This window comes from Pundamilia nyererei, unplaced genomic scaffold, assembly GCF_000239375.1.
Source record: "Pundamilia nyererei isolate P.nyererei 1_Seehausen unplaced genomic scaffold, PunNye1.0 scaffold00080, whole genome shotgun sequence".
Lineage (NCBI taxonomy): Eukaryota > Metazoa > Chordata > Actinopteri > Cichliformes > Cichlidae > Pundamilia > Pundamilia nyererei.
In genome coordinates this window covers 1,507,321-1,529,095 of record NW_005187481.1, presented here as the reverse complement: position 1 = coordinate 1,529,095, position 21,775 = coordinate 1,507,321, and the positions used below count along the sequence as shown (strand labels likewise).

At 39.3% G+C, this 21,775-nt stretch overlaps 1 protein-coding gene across 12 annotated transcripts in view; it reads left to right on the top strand.

The window, feature by feature from the left end:
• Positions 1-21,775, top strand: part of msi2b (musashi RNA-binding protein 2b) — a 272,159-nt gene that overhangs the window by 855 nt on the left and 249,529 nt on the right. For all 12 annotated transcript variants that reach the window (XM_005737865.1, XM_005737859.1, XM_013912045.1 and 9 more), the window contains 3 exons: positions 82-163; positions 791-875; positions 10,080-10,121. In XM_005737865.1, the coding sequence (XP_005737922.1) occupies positions 82-163; positions 791-875; positions 10,080-10,121 (209 nt within the window). The remainder of the gene's footprint in view (positions 1-81; positions 164-790; positions 876-10,079; positions 10,122-21,775) is intronic.

Genomic DNA, 21,775 nt, shown 5'->3' with positions numbered 1-21,775 from the left:
AAATACAGTGACAACAGCATGTCCATATGTTACTGTCAAAATGACCCGACATATTTTTTTTCTTCTTCTCTCTATTCACAGACAGCCTTAGAGACTATTTTAGTAAATTCGGAGAAATAAGAGAATGTATGGTGATGAGAGACCCCACGACAAAACGTTCAAGGTAAATACAGGGCTTTTCTTACTTTTCCCTTTCCAGTGCACATAGCGATATCGCTTTACTTTGACCGTGCTCAGTGTTTAATCCAGCGTGTATGTGTGTTTTGTGTGCCCGCGCGCCCATGTGTTCGTGTTCTCGCGCGCGTATGTCTGTGTGTGTACGTGTGTGTGTGTCCCCGTGCGCGCGCGCCTGCGTGTGGTTTCACAGCAAGCCAGATAAGCTTAAATGCTCACTGCTGTAAAGCTGCGGCCGAATGCAATTTGACATTGACTTTGTGACTGCACCACAGTTTTTTTTTTTTGCTGTGTGTGTCTAGTCGTCTCATATTGTAACGTAGCAAATAATGATGAGCACTGTCCTCAGTTTTGTTTTTGTTTTTTGTGTTTTTGCTTTTCCCAAAATCTGCCTCAGGACTGGCCGTAATCTGGATTAGAAATGTATATTTGCAGAGAAATGTTGTTGTGGCTCATAGGGATTGTTGTTCACACTGTTAATGCAGGTTTATTATTTGCAAGTTGCATGTTAAATTTATATTTGCAAGGGGTGGGGGTGTCATTTTTTAATATGTATGCAATGTTAAATTATTATTAACACGGCTGTTCTTGTCCTCTCTGTGTCTTTGTTTTGCAGAGGATTTGGGTTTGTTACATTTACAGATGCTGCCAGTGTAGATAAAGTCTTAGCTCAACAACACCACGAATTAGACTCAAAGACGGTGAGTTGATTTCATTTGTTCTTACACCAGAGTTCATTTCACGTTTTGTGTTTACGCTGCTCCGCCAACTGAGACTTTTTACTGCCTAAGTAGGGCCTTGTGGGTGGTGCGGTAGGCGAGGGGGGGGACACTTCTTAGGTTGACAGGCTGTGTCGATCAAGGTCACGCACAGTGGCTAAATGTGTGCTGGTCTCTTCCACAGAGAGCCTGGCAATAAAATAAAACACAACTCTGGGGTGAATATTACATGTGTTCACTTTTACTTCTCTGGCTGAATGGGGCCAGACACGCCCCCTTCTTTGCTGCAGCCACATGTGGCAGTGTGCCTATATCTCATGTGGACACACAAGGGCGTGCTGTCTCAGGACTGCTGCCTTGCTGCTGTTTGATCCAGCAGATATTGTATCATATCGTGCCCGATTAGCAGATACTTTGAGTCTGAAAGGTTTGAGCCCTATATTAGAGATTAAACAAATTAAATATAAATTAATAAATTTTTAAGCTGCCAGTATATTCAAACTAATTACTGTAATGTATGATAATCAGAATACATAAATGCATTAGTGAGGTAACAATCAGTCAGGAGTATCGTGTCAAATACTTTAAGAGTGCATGTGTAGTTTTTAAAGAGTTGTCTGATTTACTTAAGTAAGGTCATTAATCCAGTGCACATATACATACACTCATGCACTTAGGTTTAATGACTGCCAAGCATTCTGAAATTTGTTGAAATTCGTCACCAGAGGAATAATTAAAGATTATACGATGCGCTGGATTAGATATGGTTCAGCTGCAATTATATTTTATCGAATCCAGATATGCCAGCAATAGTTACAGTAATGGAATGGTGCATATCGAGGAAATGTACTGTGCGCGCTCCCTCGGCTGAAGCCAACTTTACACTGGGAGGAAATATTTTTTTAAGGATTTTGGAAGATAAATAGATTATACTTCAGGTAGCAGTGTATAATAATGTGCAATCTACAAGTCTGCGTAGGATAAGGCAAGTAATGTAAATGTAAGAATTCACTGCTCATTCCTGAGCTTGAGTGTGATTGGCACAGAGCTGAGAAACCTGCTGTTTGTTGGGTGGCAGACCTTACTTTATATTCCTTCCAATTTTTTCTAAGCTGCGAGGTTTGTAATAATGTGGCTGCTCATATTATTGCTATTATTATTTTGAATATTCTTTTTATAATCATTATTATTGTCATTATTTTTGGGGAGCTTTTTTGGACAGTTTTCAGCTCATCGGTGGAGGTTTGATTCTTCAGAAGGGTTTATGGGGGGGGGGGTTCGTTTTTCTGCTAGTCTAAAAATAAGCAATTTGCCTTCATTAAAAAAGGCACATAACACACACTTGTACTTAAAATTTTTTAGTGCGTGTGATTTTTTTTTTTTTTCTTCAGCCTATTAGATATTTTGTGTTATGCTTTTTTTTTTTTAAGTTTCCGGTAATCTCTCATTCACCTCGTGCTTAGTGTTTATATGTTATGTCTTCACTGCTATCAGCTCTGTTACTGTGTTATGCAAATGAGGGAGACAAGGACACTCGGTGGGGTTATGTTGTGACGTAGCAACTATAGAGCAAGGGCAAGGTTTTTTAGCATTAAAATGACCGTTAAGTCAGGCCGATGACATTGCAAAACTTGCAGAACCTCTTCAGAGGGGAATACTTAGAAGCACTTTACGGGGGCTGCTTGAAGGGTTGGAGATATAAACATACTTTGATGCAGAATCTAGAGCAGTTTGATAACTTCAAGTCTGACATTTTGAATGAGCAGCTTTGTGACAGCTTGACAGCATATATATTTACAGCAAAGGTCATGGGGGGTATGAATAAGGGAGGAGAGCACGTAAATATATATGCTTACACCTGAGAGTTGGCCTGTGCTGCAGCAGTCTATTACTGATGTCTGATAAATAGAGCAGTTGTTGCTTTAATTGCCTTGCCCAAAGGCACTTTGAGAGCAGTGCCAGCAGGAAACAGTTTAATTTCTTGTGTATTTTTAATACCGCTAACATATGTTACAATATTCATGGGATTACATTAATGACCTGTTAAAATTGCAGTCTCAAACCACTTGTGTTACAGCTGATTTCTTGATTGCAAAAAAGCTCCTTTTTTTGCCCACAAGAAAAATCGGTTGGTTCTTTTTTTTTTCTTTTCTTTTTTTTTTTTTTAGATTGTAATATTTAGACTATTTGTAGGCAGAATTTAATCCCATTATTAAAACAATGTGGGACCTCTTATGTATAATAATTGAGTTAAATAGTATTTTCTCTTGCTCTGCTAAAGTATAATAACTGTCGTGCAGCAACACTAAATCTTGTTATCTGTTGCATGTCTGTATAGCAAGTTATGGATACACTTTGTTCTTTGGCTACAGATATGCACACAAACAGTGGTATTATGTCACACGTATTGTAGGCTTTAGATCACATTTGGCACACTTATAATTGAGATTTGAAATGCACGAGAACTGAATGGTGACATTTTAAAGTCTGACATTGAATCATCATTAAGCCTGAATAGTGGCCTGTGTGAAATCATTATGCTTTGGAAGTGAATTATTTTAGTAATTTTGGTGATGTTTTTTTCCCCCCTTGATTGTTAGATAGTATACAGTAGACAGCTGACAGGAAATGAGGCGATAGACCTGGCCAGACTCGATCAGGCAGTTTTGTGATTGCATGGTCGATGTCTTAACTCTTAATCCGCCGGGCTGTAAGAGCATAAGATAATCGTTTAGGGACCCCGACTATATTAAAAAAAAAAAAAAGCCAGTTTTGTTTTGCATACTCGCCTCTTGTTGCTGGTGGCGTTGTAGTTTTTCATCGCACCCATAAATCTGAAAATATGGATGATACTGAAAATCCTGTAATAATGGAGGTAATCAATAGCTTTAGTAAAATAAAGTGTAGCAGATTGTTGTTTTGTTTGTGTTTTCTTGCTGGACATTTTTATCACTGGCTGAGTGTTTGACGGCATAGTTGACAAACCAACGATTCTGCTGACTCAAATGCATGCAGACATTTATATTTCCCAGCTGCTAACGTGCTGTTGTTTACCCGTCAGTGTGCAGTAGAAGATTACAAACCTAAGGCGGCTGTCTGTATCGTCTTTCTCACCATTAGTCACTGCGCTGTATCTGCGGTGCTGTTGTATATCTTAACATTCACACTATCAAGATCGCATTGCATTAGGATCTATCATATCTCTGAGAAAGTTGCTCAGTGGCAATGGGGGAAAAATGAACCGGTCCAGCAAATATGGATGGTCTTGATGTGTTTGCAGATGTTGGGTTGATACAGGTCTCCCTCGTTTGCAGTGCCTGAACGAATCCTTAGTGGTTTGTCTGTCCTCGGTAACCTTGGAAAAAAGTCAGAATGGCTGAAGGTGCAATGACAGGAAGTTAGGTCGTATTAGCTGTGTAGTGAAAGTGTAAAGCCAAAATCATATGGATGTTTTTAGCTCTGTTATTTTAAATCTAATATTTTTTCAGTATTACATCAGTGTCACAAACACAAACGCAGATGGTATTTTATTTAGTCTGATGTACTTTTAGATCAACTGCAAACCCCACTTTGATTTAAACATAAAATTTCCCTAGTGTTGAGATCAGGAGTGCTATAGAATCAGTTTTACTCCCAACTTAAAGAAGACAGGCACACCAACGCTGGTTTCATATGCTTCTTTATTTGGTATTAATGTTTTCTTTTGACTGTGTGCTCTACTTTTTGTCCGGTTATGAAAACACTCTAGCCTAGAATGAATGTGAATGAGACATATGGGGAAGCAAAGCCTGGGGGCTTCAAAACACACATGCTGGTAATTCAGAACATATTTACCATTTTTCATGATGCTTTGTTCAGTTTATAAATGTACAACTCAGAGCATCTGTTGCTGAAGATGTTTCAAGTCAGGCCTGTATGAAGAAGGACATCATCAATTTTTATCTCAGACATAACAGTAGATTTATTTGAGCGATATAAATCTTTTATTCTTATGTGAAGTTGTTACAAAGGCATATATGGGTTTATTTTTTTTAATGTAAGATTTGATGGTGTGATACCATATTTGGGGTTTCTGAGCTTAATTCACTTCAACCAGTAAAACCCAATGATATGTAGTCACCCCCCACCCCCGGAATCTATTTTTAATTTTTTTTGTCTTGGGTAAATCCAGCCTTTATAAAGTCACCCTTAGGTCAACCTATGCTTGAGGTTTAGGAGAAGCCAAAAAAAAAAAAACAGCCCAAGAGCAAACGAGGAGAAAGGACAGGGAAGAGCAGCTGTTCCAGACAAATCTGAGCTTCGTTCATCAGATAGGGTTAGGAAGTAAAGTCAAATCAGTGAGCTAAACTGACTCGCTCTTGTTTAAGTATAGCAGGTGCTCCATCTTCCGCGGTTAATTATGGCTGAAGGCGTTATTAGTTCTTTCTGTATCTGTTTCTGTCTCCTGTCCGCTCCTACGGGTCATCAGAGGTTTGTCAAAGCGGTAGTGTTATTTTTATGCTACTACCAGCAAACGTGGCTAATGTTCGTAACGCTGTTGCATATTTCTAAGAGGTAAAAAAAAAAAAAAAAAAAAAAAATATATAGCCAATTTGCTTGTTGAGCATGACGGTAAAATTCTCATTACTGATTTGAGGATCATAACAAACTGCCTTTTCGTGGTGTTATTCCACGGCGAAAGTCAGCAGAGATTGACAGCACAGATATGAAACATTTATGTTGTAATTTCTTGTCTATTCTATTGCTATCACACACGCACACCTGTGGACCTGCTCACACACTTATTGAGAGAAGCTGCAAGCTTTGATAAGGCTTTTCCTTTTAGCTTAAACACCACATCATCATGCTAGCGTAGATATGTCTTAAGAGAGAGGAAGAGAGTTTACCCAGGAGCTGCATTAATATATGAAATCCTTTTGTAAGATGTGAACTTAAGATATGTGCTGTTTCTCTGCCCTGATCTCCCACAGTCGCATGCAGAAGCAGCCCTCGGAGACCCTTAAGTAAACGGCTGCGGAAGATAAAAAGATGATGGGGCAGGGTTGGTGGGGGGGATTCCTTCTGGTCTGTTCTCATTTATTACATTGACGTATCTGCTTGTATGATGTCTTGAGGAAATCCACTTTTGCTCTTCGTGAGATCATGTTGCATCATATTACAAAGGTGTATCTAAACGTAATTTGAAGAAAGGGTCCTGTGAGGGTGATGCCAGGTCTCTAAGGTGAGCACATACTCAAAAGATGTTTCACTGGAGATTACTGCTACGTGAGGTACGTCACCAGTAGTGCATCTTTAGCACGACACTGTAGCCTCTTGGTTCTCGTGAACTCGAGTGTGCACACTGGTTAGATGGTTACGATTCATCTGAGACACCCACATTGCTAAAGGCACATATACTCTGATTGCAGGGTCCATGGAAAATGACATCACATTAGTGCTTGCCAGTCAATTGTACATAACAGGTACTGCTGCTGTAATTGAATCAGTGCAAAAAAAAAGTACCTCATACTGTGCATCCTACATACAGCTAAAGATAACAGTTGTTGGCAATAATAAAAGCCCGGAACAAAAAAATACATTGTCTTTGTCTCAGAAAGAATTGAATGATATTTGACACGTATGTACATTTGTTCTGGTTCGATATAAAAAAAAAGAAATTTGGATTTTGCTAAATAGGTGAGCACATTATTGTTGTTTTTCACGGTTGCATTTTGATTACAGTTTACATTTGAACACATTACACCTTCAGTTACAGTCATGTTTTCAATTACAATACAATATTGTAGTCATATCTCCCGGACCATTCGACTGTGTTTAAAGCAGATTGTTCGTTCAGCTCCAAGTCAGATTGCTTGTGATTTTTCCATAGTAAAGAAATTTCTCAGAGGGGGGTTAATGAAGTGTTGTTTTTTTTGTTGTTGTTGTTGTTGTTGTTCTGTTGCTACTGTATGATAGCCAAACAGCTAGAGCTGAGTCAGAGCTCTGGCCCTCTACCCAACAGCGACACTCTTTGCATACCCTCGACGTATTTTATCTACCATCTCATGATTTGTTCCCAGAATTCCTTTCAAGAATCAAAAGAATGTACGAATATTTTTGTTGCATCCAGCTGTCGTAAAATTAAGATGAAAGCAATGACACAGTAAGAGAGATTTGTCTACAAATCATAAAGGAAAGTCATTTCTCAAACAAGAACATAGGCAAAAACAAACTAATAAATAGCTATTATTCATTTATCTTTTTACTGCTTAAAAAAACATGCAAGTTTAGAACAGACTAGAGTCAAATTACTGAAACAGGTGCACTTCTTACATTAAGTTCACTCAACCCAAGCCTGATGGTATGCGTGTTACACAAGAAAAAAATATGTTTCAGGAAGGAAGTATCAGGTGAAACTGAGACACTATAATCTCTGATACAGCTGCATTCAGTGCAAAGGGTAACTCCTGCCCAATAGGTATGAAGACGCTTCCTACATGAAAACCTAAAGCTTTAATATGTAAAGCAAAGGGAAACAATTGCCTTGTCTCCTCTTCTTGTAGTTCTAAATTCCTCAGAGGAGTTATTCGTCATAATTTGTGACCTAAAAAGGTACTGCTACATTTCACAGAAGGATTTGTTAATAAGGCCTCATTGCCCAATTTGGTTGCGTTGCTCTGAGTGAGATTTAAGCAATATGCAGTAACGTTTTTCTCTGCATGTAATCATTTAAATATATATATAATTTTAAACAGACTACATGAGATTTTTCCATGCTGTGTTAAAGTGTTCTCATGCGCACGTTCAAGACCAAATGCTTCATAGTGAATAGAAATTCTCAGCAGGACAGAAAAACAATTAGTTTATGTGGTGTGGTAAAATGAGGTTTGATATATTTTGCATAAGCTTAAAAAGTAAGATACATTACCAAGTGTAGGACTTTGGTATTCAGAGCATAATGTGTTGTCTTTGCTAAAATAGGGTGCACAAAATAATTGAGTTTGAATTGGTTATGCCTGGGGCTAAGTGCTAAGACAAATCTTTAAATGAAATTCATTACAAGCAGAGTTACCGTGCCCAGGTGTTATTGAATTCATTTCTCATTTTGACCCGATTTAGAAAGATAACAGTAATAAGTGAGACTGACAGAGAAGATGACAGTGACATTGCACATCATGGTTTTCCTTCAAACAGATTAAAATGTAGTCAGTTTCAATGGCTTAATTGATCCGTGCAGATGGTGAATTTTCATCTCGTGTTTTCTTTCCATTGTTTTCCTCAGCGTGATGAGATATCGTTTTCTTAAATAAATCCATCTGTGCCGAGAGAGTAGGAATGCATAGAATTGATATAGTAATTGTAAATATGTCAGTGTGACACGTAGCACAATATGGAACAACATGAAGAGTTTCATGATTTTCTTTTTCTTTCTTTCTTTTTCCCCCCCTCAAATTCAAATTTGCATCCAGGCGATGAGAGTTTAGGATGACATTGCTGTTTCAGACAGTTCCTCTTCACTGTAAGTGCAAGGTTGATGAGACCCCCCCACCACATACCTTTATACCAGAGAAATTAATGAGGAAGATGTAGCTAATGAGATAACAAGCACAAGATGGAGAAACAGGCTGATCTGACGCATCCTCCCAGTTATTTGGCAATATCTGGAGGCGTCACCGGCCCCAGACTCTCATTTTCTTCCTGTCATATTCAATCAGCAATTCCTGCCTAAAATAAAAGCGGGCCTCTGCTGCGACCACGACCAGCGGAACATTGGTGTGGCTGGTCTCCACGCCAACTTTATTTTAACACTGGGGGTTCTTTCTTTGTTTTTGCTATACAGCATCGACAGCTAATTTGGGAGCACCAGTATTTAGGCCTAAAAAACAAAAATGGTAATTTACAGCAATTAATATGTGGTTTCCTATGGTACATTGCTCAGTGCACTGAGTGTTGTGCCTAGAATGTGTCATTGAGCTCCATCAATTGTAGATAATTTGCCACAGTGAGTAATGAGGCCGGTGATATTGGCCAGCTCTCTTTAAATGCTTTGGTCTGCCTAGTGACAATCATGACGGGAAACAAAGCCAGTTGCTGGACTAAACTGTGCACCTGTATCATTTATAAGGAACCAGGCTAGCTGATAGGCCAACAGTAAATTTAAACGATAAGCTGTTTTGCAGTAGGGATTAATATACTGAGTAATCAGGTTCTTTTACTGCAGTTTACAAATGAACTGGTCACTGAGATTATACATCTACGATTTAACCTTATTTAAAAAATATATCAATGTGCTCTTTGCCAGTAGTTTAGCTGAACAACATCGATTCTATGGCTATGATTCTTTCATAGCAGGCACTTCCCTATACATTGTTTTCAACTTCCGGTAGTAGCTCCTTAACGTAGACGGAGATTAAAGCTGCCGCGAAGCTGCTGTGATATAAACATGACAAAGACGAAGACCTCAGGATCTCTGGAGGACAAAGAAGGGACGGCGTCCTTCATTTTCAGTGTGTGGCAGTTTTTCATAGCAGGGGGAAACTGTGGCACACTGTTCTCTTACCAATCTCTGTAGTCTGTCAGCTACCCAGAGCCATGACCTAGTCTGCCCTTTAGTGAAACGTCACCCTATCCTTAACCCGACTGTGTCAAAGATTAGGCACAGTAATGTAGCGGTACCACCGTTTTACAGAAATGGCTTCGTTCTGTGTTATTTTTACTGTTTTGCTGTTCTATTCATATTGACTTTAATTTGTAATTGTGATAACTTTGTCAGCTCTTAAAGGCGACTCTAGGTTTGAAGAGTACATGTTAATTATGAAGCTTCTGTAAATCTTAAAAATGATGAATTATTATCATTGTTCACAAGTTCTCAGCCATTGATGAGATATTCAAGCAATTTGAAAAAGAAAGGTTTGTTCTTCCTCTTGATTTACGCATTCATAGATCAAAATATTCTCTGGGGGTTCCTGTTTAAAAATAAATAAATAAATAATCCAACATCATAGCCATATAATAAATACCCATTATAGTACAACCGCCACTGAAGTACCAGTAATTACATTCTCAATGAGTCTAAAGGAGTCAAAATGCGGCAGTGTGGCGGTTTCACCCCGGGGTCCTTTGTGGACACCTGTTCGGTGCTTTTCACCTCGAAGATATACCAGCCTATCCTTTAACAACAATTTTGCTATTCTTTTCTCATTTCAGATTGATCCTAAGGTTGCCTTTCCCCGTCGCGCCCAGCCTAAGGTAAGAATAAATTGGTCACTATCCCCGCTCAAAGAAAATGATTATGTCTCATGTCACTAGCTTACCTAATTTTGTGTGCTCACACAGCAGATACGAAGAGATAAAAAAAAATAGTCTGCACCCATTGTTCTCACCTTGTCTGCGCTGTTTCACCAAAGCAATTAAAGTTGAAAACATGAGACTTAAAGGAAATTTTCAGCATGATTAAGGTTATGTTATTTTCTGTGTTACCCCACTGTTTTCTATCCATATAATATTTTTCCATTGTTTTTATCCTGATTTGCTTATTTCATCCCTCATCACAGCTGTTTGCAGTGGCAAATGTTTTGAAATGAACTCTGTCTTATTATGACAATCCTGTAGCAGAGGTTTCCGATTTTAGTCTGCAGCGGTATTAAATCAAGCTTTATTGTCTGTTTAAAGCATCAGAGTCTAAGTGGTGAAACCATCTTGCTTTGGCAACTTGCCTCTTGACTTGACAGGGTCATGACTGACAGGAGACGGGCTCTAATATATCTGCAGAGAATGCAGGCTGTTGGTTGAAACGTTTACATTTGGGTGAAAGGAGGAAATCTGATTATTTGAAAGTGGAATCAAGACCTTCCTTTCATGTGGTTTTGAAGGTGCACATTATGCAGAACGGTGAATTATATTTTGGAGTGAACAGGCCTGTATTACCCTGACTGAATTTGCGAGAGATGATTGGTGACTTTTCAGTGACAGTGATGAATTGCATTTACTGGTTGAATTCGAAGTCTGTTGAGTTGGTCTGGAGTTGAATGGGATTGAATATCACAAGTGATTAAGAAATATCTTTGTTGTGTTGCATGCGTGTAGAATTTCTCACAATTAGCACTGAAACAATGGGTGATTTTAAAAAATAAGCCCAACTCCAATCACGCAGGAACTGTGGTACAGGCTCTTCATGATGCGCATTATCTTTTGTCTTCTTGATTACTGTTCTTGAGCAGTTCTATTGACAATTAAAAATTCAGCATGTGCAGATGGTGTTGTGGCATACAGTCAAAGGCTTTGTTGACATGCCCTCTCACACCATCCCCCAGCTTTTACTGTGGAGGCTATAGCACAGCACACTGTAGCGCTATTCAGCATCGCTATCAGGGCTTTTTCCACCTAAACCAGGTGGAAATCGATAATAGATTTTCTCCTTTCCACCGGATCAGAGAGAGGCATTGTTAAAGACTTGGTTAGGTTTCAAATAAGGAATTGGCAGTGCAGACTCTCAAAGCCACAGCACATGGTGACTTAAGGATATCGGCATATGGCTGAAAAACTACCAGTGTTTCTCTGTTTTCTTGTGTGGCAAGTATATCACTTTAACTTCGTCTGCTGTAAGCCCTGCTCATAAATGTCCAAGGTGCAGTAAAACAGCTCAGATGTTTGATGATGCTTCCAGTTTTTAAGTGAACCAGAAACTCCACTGCTGTCGTGGTTATTGCTGATCTTTTTTTAAAAGAGCATTATACCACTTTTTTTTGCCATGACTCACACAGAAATACAATATTTTGAGCAGTTCTACGGGTCTTAAACATATTTGTCATTCTACCTTGCGTGATTCATAACTCAGTGAAGTAATGACACCATAACAGAATTTGTGGCACTACACAAACCTTGTACCAATGATTTATAAAATGGCTATAGGGCAAGCTTGTTAGAGGAGAGAAATGGCTGTATTGAATGTGGATTATAAAGGATCTTAAAGCAATGGGATTAAGCCAGATAGATTAACATTGCATGGGTTTGTACTTTAAAAGACCTTTAAAAGAAGTCTAATTTAGAACTTCCCATTTAGAAAGTTCTCTCTGTGGCGGATACTTTCTTTTGTCCCTTTTCCCCAACTCCGCTGTGTGCCTGCCTGGGAATAGGGATTTGTTTAAGGAGGCTCGTCTTGGCAGTTGCCTCGGCGGCACGAGCTTCGGGGAGCAAATCGTGACGAGACCAATCAGCGTTAATTTTCTCACGGCTAGCAATGACCTCACAGGTGAACCCTGCCAATGACCTCGTGCTGCCGAACGCTGCGGCATAGTAACTCTATACAGTATGTACATCACGTAGAGTAATGCTGAAAACAGGCAGGAGGTGAAGGTGAACACGGAGGACATTTCACTGTAAACAACTGAAGGTGTTAGCACTGGGATGACAGGATCACAGGAAAAACATCTTGTATCAGCAGGCATAACTGACACTGCCCCCAAACACGGACAGTTCCAAGTGTCAAGAGACAGTGAGAAAAGCGACAGACGATTATTGGGGTACCTGAAAGTGGACACGCCCTTATTTTGATTCATATCTGACGTAGCATGTACGACAAATCAGTTTGCCTTCATTTGTCCCGTTTAAGAACAAACGTGAAACCTTTGTGTTTCTAATGTCAGCATTGTATGAAATGTAAGTTGCTGTCATAATAAGACAGTTGACTTTTTTGTTTTTGTTTGTACGAGTCAGTTTTTTGCAGATATGACGAGTAAGTCACAGAGCACTGTTTCCCTCTGATTTCCACCCAGCGTTTGAGAATCATGTATATGTATGATTTGAGTAATCTTAGGGGGTTTTTGTGACTATCTGCACCAGAATATTGGTAAAGGGCACAGAGGGGAGATAACCACAGGTCCTGTCAATCAAAGAAAACAGGCTAAAGAAATGCAAACTGGCACCCACATTACAAATGAATAATGTCACCCAACTAAAGCTTATCTCATGACTTAAAAAGAACATTTTGTATTATAAATAGAAGCTGTGCTTACAAGTCATGTCAAAAGTATCAATATAGACCGGTCCACAAATATTCAGGGATTAGGTTGCATCTGAGGATGATTGACAGATGAGAATGAAAGGATTAAACAATGATGATGTGATGCAAAGTGCTTTATGCACATTCATTTATGCCTCGTCTCCTCTTAGCCTGGCTGGGGATAGCCGTGGCTTTGTTAGATAGGCTGCTAAAAGTAGCCTTAGAATGCCACGATTTCTCTGCAAATTCTCAACGTGTAGTTTCCCTTTTTATGTATACTTTATTGATCCCCTTGGGGAAATTCCTCTCTGCATTTAACCCATTCAATCAGTGAAGCAGTGGGCAGCCATTGGGCGCCCGGGGAGCAGTGTGTAGGGACAGTACCTTGCTCAGGGGTACCGCAGGGTAGCCGTTTGGTGGGTTTGAACCACCGACCTTCCGATCATGGGGCCAACACTACCTACTGAGCTATCCCTGCCCCCTTTTGACAGAAATGATTTTATTATCACCTTTACGTACTTTAGATGCATTGCAATGAGGTTACTTTTGAACAAGGGATGCGAATACCAAATATATTCATCACCACTTACTATAGTTTTCTGTAAAACTGTAAAAATATTTGCCTACATTTCCATCTTGAAATTAGTTAGCAGATGTGATAAGTGTAAGAAACGGAGGTTTTCTTTTTTTGTGGAGAAACATCCTGCTCTAATTAATAACAACAATAATGGGAAGGTAAAATGGGACTGATTAATAACCTTTTGGGTTTAATCAGACAGATAGTATTACATAATTGTCTCGTTATCAGTGTAGATGCTTGATTTTTAAAGTCTATTGCAAACCCCTAAAGTTTTAAATCTGCCGTTCAGATTTGCTATTTTTCCCCAACTAAATTTCATGCTTGTTTAGAAATTGAAAATTCTCTGAAAAATAAAGAGAAACTATCAACAACCCACCCACCTTTTCAGTACTGCCACTGCATATAGAAGGCAGTAAAGAAGACAGAGATGAGTTGATGCTGTTCCATGCGATCTTCTCGTTTGATATTTTGCAGTAACGCTCAAACTGAAACGTGTAAACGAGGCCCGCTCCGGGTTTCCTGGAGAAATCAAAGAGACGGCTTCTGCCGACATTGCTCGAGATTTACCACTCAACTGTTGGCGTCATTACCGCTGCTGCCGGTGCTTTTGTTTCCCACAGTGGAGTCACACACAACCATGGCATGTCCCAGCATGATTTTAATTGCCAGTGGGACTGTGGCCACTTCAGTGGGAGATGAGTTCTGATGGCTTGTTATGGAAATGAAAGGAAAGAGCAACATCCATTTACAGAGCAATGGGCGTAACCCTTCCCTTGTACCTCATAAAGGGATTTGCCATGTAAGCCATTGAGAACAGGTAGTCGGTGCGTCTCTGGGAGTCTATAGGATGTTGAATCTTTGTGCATGAAAAAAGAAATGTGTACTGCAAAAAAAGCAACTGTGACAATACTTTGAGAGATGCTTGTTTTGCTTGCCGCTGCAGTTTTCTTTACTGAAACTCAAGATTTGCAAACCGCTTGCTTTATCAGCGCGCAAGATAGGTAACTGTGGTAGTAAACTGGTTGAGATCATTTAGGGGCATCACACAGATCCACCATTAAACCACTGTCCTGAATTTTACTTTAGATTGTGGCAGCTGTGACTGTGGCTTCCCTGTTGACGGCCCTCTGTTAGTGCTGGCCTGTCTCTGACAGCTGGAGTTTCCCCCCTTTCTCTTTGCCTCCTTCTTTGTCTCCCTGTCTGTCTTTTCACGTCACGTTCCCTTTTTTCCTTAGCCTCTTTTCTTTCCTCTTTCTTTCTTTTTTTTCTTCTGTGAATGGTAAATTGACCAGTGCACCAACCTCCTCCACTTGTCTGCGTTCCACACATCTCTCTTAGGGACTGTTTGCGCTCTGTGTGGCTGCTTGCAGAAGAAAAAACCTCCCAGGTGTGTTGAGGTTCTAGAAATTTCAAGACTCAAGTTTTAATGAAGTCAACTAACAAAGCTGCATTCCCTTCCCCAGGCCATTTGTGCTGAGACCACATGTACACACACTGTATTGGAAACAGGTAGTTTGATATCCACATTTGAAAACAAAACTGTCTCCTTTGCTTGTTTTCTTTTAATATTTATCTCTCAATCTATCATTCTTCCTCACTGCTACATCCTCCCCTTTCTGTGCCCGTTTCTGTCTTAGTCTTTCAGGATTACAAGGCCTTGTAAATCTAGTCTTACACCTTGCTCAGTTATTTGATCTAGATTTAGCATTATGATATTCCCCTTGTCAAAATGATCCTTATTTTAAATGACACAGCTCACTGCTGGGAAAATGAAACCTCCGTAGCTGCCAGCCCCTTTGAATGTCCCTGTGAATTTATTAAAAGCACCAGCTTCCCCGTTCCAACTCAGATCTGCACAGCTGCACGAGTCCGAAAGAATATTCAAGGACAAAAGTCTATAATGTAATTCGTGCAACAGAATGCCGGATCATTATCTTTGGTGAGCGTCACTTTATGACTGTGAGCCCTCCCAAATATTTTCAGTGTTAAAGAACATTATTTCCTATTAGACTTCTTCTTTTTCAAGCAATTTCTGCTGTGCAGATAGCACACAGAGTAGAAGAAAGAGAGCGAATGTTGTGTTGTGCAGGCTATTATCCAAACCTGACATTGCATTTCAAGGCTTGTGGCACAGGTTTTATCCCGGTGAGTGACCAAGATGTCCAGCTGAAAGAAAAATAATATTTTCTTTATCTCTTGAAATAAATGCACTTTTGAAATCAGGCTTTACAACTGACACTAAATGCTCCTCACTGAGACCAAGAGACAGTCCGATAGTAAGCAAAGACAACTTTGACCAAGACGACAGGAAAGTGACAAGCAACTTGACGGGAATTCTTCGCTGTCACTCTTGTGTCACCCCCTGAAAAAAGCAGATGTGCAGCCAACATGAATAAGCCCCTCCTCAGATGGAGGTTGACACAAGGAGTTGTTTTTTCCCCTTGTGGTAATGGCTGCTGTGCTGAAGCTGGAGATGGGTTTAAATCCCTGACCTGTCAGCTCCTTTGCTTTCAGTGGCCTCGGTGGAACTGCTCCAGATGAAAATGGGGCCAGAGCAGAGTCATATGAATGACTGTTTGTTTGGTGGTCAGACACAATCACCAACTGAGTGACCCAGTTAACGGGTAGTCAAAGCAATGCTCAGTTTGATTCGTGCATTTTTTTTTTTCTTTTAATGTTTCACACTTTCTAAATGTATCCTGTGTTCCTTTTTTTATGCCTTCCACCAATATTTATACTTCAACTGAAATATAAATGATTTGTAAATGTGAATGCTAGTGTAATTATTATTATTATTATTATTTATTTTACTGCAAATATAATTCGAATACGCATTTTCTTTTGTTTGAATAATTGCTATTGCGCTTATAAATGGAGGGTACGTGCGTGCGATTCTTCTTTCCTCTGCTTCACTTTTTTTTTCCTGCTGTGGTCTCCTTGGTTGCGGGTGGAGAGTAATTAGGTTTTCTAGGGGATTGAGGGGCTCTTACAATGCTTACCAATGGCAGCCGTCAGGCAGGCTAGTGCTGGCAGGGCAGAGAGGACAGAGGGCTGTGCAGGAGCCTGGCACTGCTAAACCTGATGCTGACTGACAGTAATGAGGACAGCTTGCTAGCCAGGATAGAGAGGAGAGGCGTGCAGAGGAGAGGAGGGCATGGTCCTCCACTATACCTCTCAAGACCTCTTATCAAAGCCTCTGTGCGCACACACACACACACACACACGCGCGCGCACACACACACGTACCACGAGAAATACAAACACAAGCACACACAAGTTCAACATGTACTAGGTAGACCAGAGCAGATACATCACAGGTCGGTGTTATACCTGTGTTCTCGGGCTTATAAATCTAATAAAAAGGATCAGAAATAAGGTAAACTGTGATTACTGGAAAAACATTTTAGAACATCTGGAGACCTTTTGTTCGCTCCCTGGAAAATAGCCTTTAAGTACTTAGAAAGGAACAATGCATTTCCTGAAATATGCATGGTAAACGACTTTAGTGTTGTCTGATGTTTTTTTTGTGTGTTGCTGTAGTTACAAAACAATCGACCGCAGCTAGTTATTAGGATTTGCTTTTGCAGTTGTTTCTGATCACGATGTCACCAGGAATCTAAGTGGCTTTGGTCAGCACAACGCAGCAGCATCACTGACCTTGGGGCCTCTTCAGCTGTAGCACTCTTGGATATTAGCGCTCTACAATAATGCGGCAGGTCTTGTAAATTAAAAAGAAAAAAAAAATTGGTTTAACAATAACATCTTTTTTTTCTCCATCCTCTCAAGTCTCTACACATCCAAGGCATTACATCGAGGAGGGGCTTTAGAAGGCATTTCTAATTTTTTAACTGTGACCTCTTTGAGATCGCGTTCGAATGAAACATGGGGAATAATTAAAAAGGGACGGCCAGCTTAATCAGGATGATGAGTTCTATTGTGTTGTCAGACGCGTTACCTTGCCATCCAATTTTGATTTCTCATTGCTTCTCAATAAATTTACACCTGTGGTTCTGCTTTTGTACATGCTGTCTGGGATCGGTACAACAAAGAGTGACATATGGCACCCACAGCAAGAGAGGCTCAGGGGTGTCAAGATGTGTGAAGTTATTACAAATAGACCTATGGCTATTTATAATAGCAGCATTTCTTACTGGAAGAATGGGGAGAAATTTTAGGAGGATCTCTGAGTATATGATTATTTTGTATTAATAAGTACACATCAAGGCTATACGTGTGATATTGCTTTAAGACGACTTAGCTGGAGTTTTGAGGTTGAATTTAACTGGTCCTTATTTATTTATATTATTATTATTATTTTTTTTTATTTAAAAAAAACCTGACAGAACATGTTGTGTTTTGTAAATCTGTCTTGTTTTTTTCTTCTTCTTCTTTTTTTTTAAAGCTTTATTCGTGACTCATTTCCAGGAGTAAGGTTTTAAACATTCAGCAGCCGCACTGCATCCACAGTTGATTCGTAATTATAAAAGTGAAGCTTAAGTGTGATCATTTTGAGTTGGATGTGTCTGTCGGACTGGAAGGATGCCTGACCAGCTCACTGAAGTGTTCTGCCATGATTGGATCCAGTTGTCATTCTAGTGTAAGATATTGGAATTTTGTCCGCCAGATAGCTCTTTCTCATTTTGACGTTGTTTGACAGTTCAGTTTTTATGTGCTGTCCTGATTTTTTTTATTTTTTTATTTCTTTCAGGGCACCAACCTTTCAGATTAAGACTGATATTCTTTGAGCTAGACAGCTCTGTCAGGTTATTAGCTGTGCTATTGTGGGTGGTGTGATTAGTAGTGATGGTCAATAGCTTTTTGTTGCCCTTTTCTGGTTGAACTGCTTGTTTGCGACACATTTCTGGATCTAAGCTTAGGGGTTGAGGAGGCTGCACGGCATATATTTAACAACATTTTCCTCAAGCTTTGATCACACGACAGAGGTAACTCATAAGTACATAAAGGCCTTTCTCAGTGTAATAATTTGTTTTGTCACTGCTCTCATGCAGTCAGTTGAGTAACATTCAAAAAATAACCAAACATGAGACAACAAATAACAAGCCACTAATGAAAATACATTCTTTGCTGTAATTATACATTTCGAGAACCTGCGCTATTATTTTGCTTGTCACTCTCATCGGCTGTGCTTTCTTTGTTTTACACCGCAAAATGTCTTTAGTTGAAGGTGACTGCTGTGTATCTGTTATCACTCTAATGTATACATATTATGTAATTAGCTGAAACCACTGAAAGCTTTGTTGTTTAATTAAAATGCTAAAATTTTGAGTGAATTACTTTTTCATTTAAACAGATGGTGCTGATATAAGATAAAAAAGGTTAACAGGATATAAGTGTTTCAAGATTAGGAGCATAATGCATTGTAGCTAAGTTCTAAAGCAAGTGTCCTTTATAAAGCATGCATGTTTTATATAAGCTAGTGCATTTAACTGAATTTACACTAAATGTTCCTACTTAGCCTGAGTTTTCCTGGATTCACAAGTGCAGTTGTGTTTAGTAGTTCTTTTGTACTATTTTGTGCTTCAGTACATGAATATGCAATATTGTGCAGTATGCCCATGGGACTGCTGATGTTTTAACTTTAACTTACTAGTGGTGTGATCATTATTTCAGTTATGTCTAGGCTTTGAGTGTTGTGGATGTGTTTTGTGGTTTTCAGTGTTTGTGTGGCCAAGAATAATGACCGAGAGTCCTGTTGCGATTAATGAAGAGTGTAGATGTTCATGGTTGTTGTGCAAGTGTTAATAAAACCAGTGTTCCTGTGTGGCCTATGTGATAGAAACTGAGGTCTCTGCCTCTCAACACATTATAAATCCACAAATATGAGTGCTTTCTAAAAAAAACCAAAAAAAACCTAGACTGATTACAGTAGACTTTTCTGTGTTAACGATAGCTTAAGTTAAGTTTACTATAAAATCTTCTAAATTGAGGTTATATAAAATGCATTTAGCTTAAATAATAGAACCTTTTTACTTTGGTATGTAGTAGTTGCAACAACCAGCTGTTTCCTCAGAGTTTGAACACCCTCACTACCACTTTAGATTGCAAGACAGTTTATATGTTTATATCTCCTACAGTCGTTGTCTGCCTTAGACAGACAGATTTATGTTTCATTTATAAATGCAAACAGTTGACCAACACATTGCAGTCAGTCTGATGAACACAGCTTGTCTGTGACATGTCTCTCTAAAATAGGGGACTTGACTCAACTGGTTGCAAGTAGTCACAGCCCTCAAAGCAACTAATTGCACACAGCTGAAATAATGTTGGTCGAAACCACTGTTTTCTGTGTCGTGACTGTAGCACTGAGCACTGCCTTCCCCTTGGAAACTGACATTACTTAATTTTAAGGCAAAAATGTAAGTTTACATTTGTCTTTTAAAATTATTATTATTCAGTTTTATGGCACAAATATGCTTCTCAATGGTCCCACGTAACATAAAATCTTAATGGTATTCTTGGAAAATCTGGATATGTTCATATGGTTGTGGTAAAACAAGGGAAGATGTATAATAGCAGAGGCTGCGCTGCTATGCTAGGTTATATGGAGTTGTCTGTTCTCAGATTCATAATAATGCATAATTTTTCAACCTAAATGGGGGAAAAAAAATCTGTGACTTTCTGCACTGAGCTTAAGTCGTATGCTTATTTTTTATTTTTATACGATGACAGCTGCTGCTGCAATGTGTCATATTGTGTACCTAAAAAATATACGGTACGCATGTGTTACACACCAAGCCTTCAATACTGAATTACTGCATCTAAGTCAGGGTGCTAAAGAGCTTAGCTGTTCCTCTACATAATGCCTCGGTCCTCAGCTGTGACCTTTCTCTTCCGCACATCATTCACGATTATACTGCTGACATGTTGGCTCATGCCAATAATTTTTCATTGGAGGCAGTGTCAGCCACATCATATTTTATCATCTGGATAAATTTGTGTTGTGTTTTCATGTGGGCTCACCATAATTTGTATTTGTCTGTTTATGTGCCTGTCCTAGAGATTAGATTTTGCATTTAATTTAAGTCGGAAAAGAATTCAGATGTAAACACAATCTGGCGCCAGAAGGAGGGGAAAAATGCTTATATTTGTGTATAGTCTCAAAATGAGCAATATGTAATATGAATAGGATACAGTGTGTGTGTAAAACAGTGAGTGTTAAGTCTAATTGTTGAATGTTGTCTTTGTGTTTCTTAAATTTGTAAGGTCTTAGCTCAATCTATAGGATCAAGACATTCCTTTGTCTCTGACCACTGGCTGGAGAGGCTTTTATTGCAGATACATTCTATCTGGAAGATCTGTTTCTTGTGATGTTATTTCCTGCTTTTATGATCCTTTTGGTGAGCAGGAAGTCATGCAAACAGAGACACATGCATACAGAGAGAGAGAGACACACACACGCACACACACACACGCACACACATTCTTGCACATGCATACAGATGCTTACACATACACACACATAGTGCCTTGTCTTAGAACCATTGGGGGGGTTTACGGTGGGAGGTGCTTGTGTTGTATTGTGTATTGTAACTGTCATGTCAATAAAAGGCAGCAAGAGGAGGCCGTCATCGGGGTCAGTCTGCGGTAGGATTCAGGGTGCTTTCTGAGACACCTCGCCTCCCTTGCTAGCAAGTAAAAGATGTTCGTCTTGTTTTTTGTCGTTAACGAGAATAAGTTTCTAAACTAGTGGGGCTTGTGGAAACACAGACCCAACAGTGAGCTTGCACAAAAGTGAGGCATGCATCAGACACAGTGTGAGTGCACAGACTCAGTGCATAATGATCACATGGTGCTTGAAAAATTGAGGGGAAAAGTGGCAGAATATTAAAAACGATAATTTTGTGTATGATGTGATTGTTTGGGGTATTTTACTTATAGGCAATATTTCATATGGATGAACAGTGTTCAAATGCAGATTTTTGCATCCAGAACTGAGTCAAACTCAATTCTTTTTCATGCTTAATGAAATGGTCTCCAGAGTGATTTCATTTCCAAGTGCACCTTATGCACTTCTGTGACTTAGAAGTCAAAAAATGTGACTTTATTAGACAGCATTTGAGTGCTCTGTCTGCAAATAACAAAATAGACCTTGTAACAGAAAGCATCTTTTTTTTTTCTTCTGTGTTAGAGTGAATTGTTAAATGTTTGTCATTTTTATGTTCACCATTTGTACATTGTTTTAACTATGATGAAAGAAATTCCACTGTCCTTCCCTCCAGATTCTCGAGGTTCTCGGTGGGGGGCTGTAGTCTTTTATCATAGACACATCCTTGTGCTTTTGATGTAAGCTTCCTGTGTTTA